The sequence below is a fragment of the Microtus ochrogaster genome, linkage group LG1, assembly GCF_000317375.1.
Source record: "Microtus ochrogaster isolate Prairie Vole_2 linkage group LG1, MicOch1.0, whole genome shotgun sequence".
Classification (NCBI taxonomy): domain Eukaryota; kingdom Metazoa; phylum Chordata; class Mammalia; order Rodentia; family Cricetidae; genus Microtus; species Microtus ochrogaster.
In genome coordinates, this window is record NC_022027.1 from 45,253,977 (window position 1) to 45,259,191 (window position 5,215).

Consider the following 5,215-nt stretch of genomic DNA (forward strand, 5'->3'; position numbering starts at 1 on the left):
AGCAGCAGCAGCAGCAGCAGCAGCAGCTGGACGGTGGTGCACTCATTTAATCCCAGAACTCAGGGGGCAGGAAGGCAGATCTCTGTGAGTTCGAGACCAGCCTGGTCTACAGAGATAGTCCCAGACAGGCTCCAAAGCTACAGAGAAACCCTGTCTCAAAAAAACTGACGAGAGAAAGAGAAAGAGAGAATTGCTGTATATGTAGAAGAGTTGGGGTCTGAAGATTCTGGGAAGGAAGGCAAGGATTTTACACACTTAAGACTGTGTGTGCGCGTGCATGTGTGATATTTCCACATTGTGGCAGTAGCCTGAATATCCAGAGACTGGCTTCCTCTAAACTGCCTTGCCAAGCTTTGTGGCCTCGGTAAACCATCTTACATCTCAGCATCTTCATCTAGACAAGTAATTAGACTCTGTGAGGAGTGGATACTCTCGATGTCACATAACAAGTTGTGAGTGTTTCCTCCATTCCAGTCCTTCACACGTTACTGTCCTGGCTAGTTTTACCTCAACTTGACACAAGGCAGAGTCATCAGAGAGGAGCGAGCCTCAGCTGAGAAAACGCCTCTACGAGAGCAGGCTGCAGGCAAGCCTGTAGGACATTTTCTTAATTAGTGATCTATGGCAAGGATCTGGCCCATTGCGGATGGGCCCGTCCCTGTGCAGGGGGTCCTGGGTTCTACAAGAAAGCAGGTTGAGCAAGCCAGTAAGCAGTATTCCTTCATGACTTCTGCATTGGCTTCTGCCTCGAGGTTCCTGCCCTGCTTGAGTTCCTGTCCTGACTTTCTTTGATGATAAATCGTGATGTGGAAGCATAAGTTGAAGAAACCCTTCCTCCTCAAGTTCTTTGAGCACGGTGTTTCATCACAGCAATAGTAACCCTGACTAAGACAGTTAACATTCTCAGTTTAAGAAATACTTTGGGGGAAGGGGTAGTAGCATATGCTTTTAATCCCAACACGGCAGAGGCAGGCAGATCTTTGTAAGTTCCAGGACAGCCTGGTGTACATAGTGAGTTCCAGGATAGCCAGCCAGAGCTACAACATAGTGAGACCCTGTCAATAATAATAATAATAATAATAATAATAATAATAATAATAATAATAATAATAAAGTTCTGTTAGGTATTTGGTCACATCTATGCAAAAGTATCTAATACAGATGACATTAGTCGCTCTAAAAATTCATTTCTTGCTACCTTCTCTTCAAGCCTTTCTTCACAGAAGCTAGGGATGTTTTGAAGAGGTAAAAATACTGTTATAGAATTTCTTATTTTGAATTCTTGTGTCCTTTATGCCTTTGGAATAAAGTTTAGAGTCCTACAGAGGGGGCTGGTATTGGTACATGCCCCTGGGAAGCAGAGGCAGGAGAATGGTGGCCAGTTTTTGACCAGCATGGTCCGTAGCAGGTTGCAGGCAGCCAGAGCTGCACAGAGAGTCCTAATGAACAGAATTCTGCAGGATTCGGACTGGCCTGGCTTTTGCAGACCTCAACAGCTCCTCTTCAATTCTCCACCTCTTTCACGTTACACGGTCCTGTTCCATGAATTGGCATCAGTTTTTCCTCCCCACTGACCCTGGTGCGGTGGACCCTTTCTCTTCTGTCCTGAGGAGTTCCGCCCCACACAGCAGGGGTTCGGGCACAGATGCTAGCCCTGAAGGAGGGGAGCTCGGCGTACCTTTCTCAGCATTCTGAAAAGCGAAGTGGTGCTGGCTGGAGGAGCTGCTTCCCATGGCTGAGGTACAGAGCTCCCGCGGGACACAGACAGCCGATCTGGGGAAGGAACGAAGCGGCGTTGTCAGAGGGAGAGTCACACAAAGCCTCAGTTCACAAGGAACAAACTGTCTGAGGACTGTAAGAACACTCCCTCCTCTCTAGGCTCTGCACACAGGCGTTTGTTTATCTCTGCTTTTGTCTTCCCTCGCCCTCCGGTTTTCATTCTCCACTGGCTTTTCCTCCGTGGTCCAGAAGCATGCTGGTAGCTTTTGAGGTTTCGAAGATGCTTTTCATACTCTCTGCCATCCTTAAGCTCTTACAAACCCTTGTTCCCCTCTCACCCACAAGAACAAATGGCAAGTTTTCTTCTTAGATTCTGTGTTGTTCTTTGAGACAGGTTTGCTCTGTGTAGCCCTGAAACTCACTATGTAGACCAGGCTGACCTCAAACTCACAGAGATCCCCCTGACTCTACCTCCTGAGTGCTGGGATTAAAGGTATGTGCCACCACTACAAGGCGATACTATTATTTTATGGCACTGGGATTAAACTCGGGGCCTGGAATATGCTAGACACACGTTCTACCACTGAACTATATCCACAGCCTCTCCCCTTTGTTCTTTCAAGACAGGGTTTCTCTGTAGCTTTGGGTCACAGCCCCTTTTTACTTGTTTGTTTTGTTTTGAGACAGGATCTCATGTATTCCAGGCTAACCTCAAACCCACTGTGTAACTGAGGACAACCTTGAACTTCTGTCTGCATTGTCTTTGCCATCTGAGAGCTGGATAACAGGCATGCAGCATGCGCCAACGATGCCTGTTTATGTGATGCCGGGCCTCATGCATGCTGGTCCGGCTCTCTGCCAACTGAGCTACATCCTAACTCCCCTTTTTACATTCATTTTGAGATATTAAATATTCCAGGCTGGACTCAAATTTGTGCCTCTCTTGTTTCAGTCTCCCGAATTGCTGGGATTACAGGTCTGTACCACCCATGCCTGACCTCTTAGATGCTCTTAACACTACCATTTTTATCCTCATTGATCAAAATATTTCCCAATGATTAAACCACAGATCAGAAGAGGAGAGGTTTGGGATTTGAATTCATACGCAAGCGTGCACAGCCCCAGGCGCACACACACATGCATACACATACCCAGGCACACACATACATGCACACACATGCCCAGGCATACCCAGGCATGCACACAGGTCCCTAGGAGCACACATATGCTTGTATACACCCAGGCACACTTGCACATGGGAAATTTCAAGCATCTTTGGTGAAGTCACGGTTGCTTAGTGAGGCAATCCATGCTTCCCACAGACATCACACAGAGGCGTTGGAGGCAACAAACAAGCTATGCTTACTTAGGGCTGGAATGATGCATGAATTCCTACCCAGGCCACAGGTAAGTGAACTGCTTATATAAGAATCAAGGGACAGGGGCTGGAGAGATGGCTCAGCAATTAAGAGCACTGACTGCCCTTCCAGAGGTCCCGGGTTCAATTCCCAGTACCCTCATGGCAGCTCACAACTGTCTGAAGATCCAGTTCCAGGGGATCTGACACCTCACATCAACGCAGATAAAATAAAGTTAAATAAACCATAAGAAATATTAAAAAAAAAAGAATGAAGGAACATAGAAGACTGAATACACCCTGCTCTTTCCTAACCCTGAACGGTGCCTTTTACAGACCCGCCTTACAGCCTGTTCACTAAGGAAAACACGCTACACTCTGGGCAGTGTGTGTGTGTGAGAGAGTGTGTTGGGGGTTGGAGATACAGTCCAGTGGTTTAGAGCCCTTGTGGCTCTTTCAGTTCCCAGCACCTACATGGCAGCTGGCAACCATCCATAGCTCCGCTTTCAGGAAACCCAACGCCCTTTTCTGACATTCACGGGCACTAGGCATGCACATGTTGCACATGCATACGTGTAGGCAAAACTATTTTACATACAAAATAAATCTAAAGTGTTTTTTAAAAATAAGTGGTGTGCATGTGTGTGTGTGGGGGGGTATTCTTAGCAAGCCTTAGAGAAGACACTTGAAAACCACTAAGCTCGTATGTAAACCCACTGTAAAGGGACCTAAGCTGACAGGCCACAGGCATCCTTGGGTGTCTCACTGCTTCCCCGAGTGCCTCTCTCCATGAACCTCTGTTCTTAATATCTGCCAGAAATGTCTTCACTTCGTCTCCAACCCTGCTTCATACTGGCTCCCTGGACATTCCTTCATTGGAGTCACACATCCTGGTTTGGAGGCTGTAGGGGACAGGAAACTCTTGAGGCTCCTGGGGGAGGTGGATACGAGCTGTGCTTCTGTCCACAATGAAACCTTTTCCCTCCCACGTTACCTTCATTTGTTGGGCTCATGTCTTATCCATTTCTCTCCCACAGGCCAGGAAGCTCCCCCTTACCTTCTCGGTGCTTAGCTGTGAGGCCTGAGGATCAGGCACCTAACCCATATGTCTGGTCATCTCTTCTCCAGGGCTGGTGGGCGGAACTGGCTGTAGATTTAACAGATAGGACAGCACCTTTGTCTGGTGTTGTCTTCTCGGAGGGCAGGGTGACACTCACAAGCCTGGCAGTGCATTGTAAGCGCTGAGTGACATTCGCAATATCCACCTTTAAGCTCTGGGCCAGCAACCTGGGTCAAGTGAGGCCTGGGGACAGGAGGCAAGTCTGCAAGGTGTGACGGGTCACTCTGGGTGGGACACACACACACACCCGTCCTAGATCCTCTTACTCTTGTGGATTAGGAGGTACGTTCCCCAAGCCAGCCCTGGATGCCTGAGCTCCTTAACCCAGAAACAGAGAACGGTGACCCTGCAGAGGTCATGTGACTGCAGCATGCCAGCTGCTCCACACGAGCCGCGTGCGCGTGTGTGTGCACGCATGCTTGCATGCGGGCCTGTGTGTGTGCGCATGCATGCATGTGTGCACATGGGCCTGTGTGTATGCGCATGCATGTGGGCCTGTGTGTGTGCACATGCATGCGTGCACGTGGGCCTGTGTGTGTGTGCGCACGCATTTGTGCACGTGGGCCTGTGTGTGCGCATGCATGTGGGCCTGTGTGTGTGTGTGCACGCATGTGTGCACGTGGGCCTGTGTGTGTGCACGCATGTGTGCACGTGGGCCTGTGTGTGCACGCATGCGTGTACGTGGGCCTTGTGTGTGCGCACGCATGCGTGTATGTGGGCCTGTGTGTATGCGCATGCCTGCGTGCACGTGGGCCTGTGTGTGTTGTTCCTGCCTTTCCCAGGGACCAATCCCCTCAAGATGAAGCTGAGATGACTGTTAATCTACATTCCCAGATCATTCTTCAGCAAATCCAAGATGCCTGAGTGTATTAAATAGGTATTAAGTCTCCCATGAATATTTACAGAGAAATCTATACTTAATTCCCTTTCCTACACCCACTAGGAAATACAAAATAATAAATCGTATTTAAAAACGGAAGCGAGAGATTTCAGGGAAAGAGAGTAGAACACAACACTCG

At 48.7% G+C, this 5,215-nt stretch overlaps 1 protein-coding gene across 1 annotated transcript in view; it reads right to left on the reverse strand.

The window, feature by feature from the left end:
* Ppef2 (protein phosphatase with EF-hand domain 2) overlaps nt 1-1,733 on the reverse strand; it is a 24,263-nt gene extending 22,530 nt beyond the window's left edge. The window contains exon 1 of the mRNA XM_005359611.1: nt 1,679-1,733. Within this exon, the coding sequence (XP_005359668.1) occupies nt 1,679-1,733 (55 nt within the window). The remainder of the gene's footprint in view (nt 1-1,678) is intronic.
* Between the last annotated feature and the right edge of the window lie 3,482 nt (nt 1,734-5,215).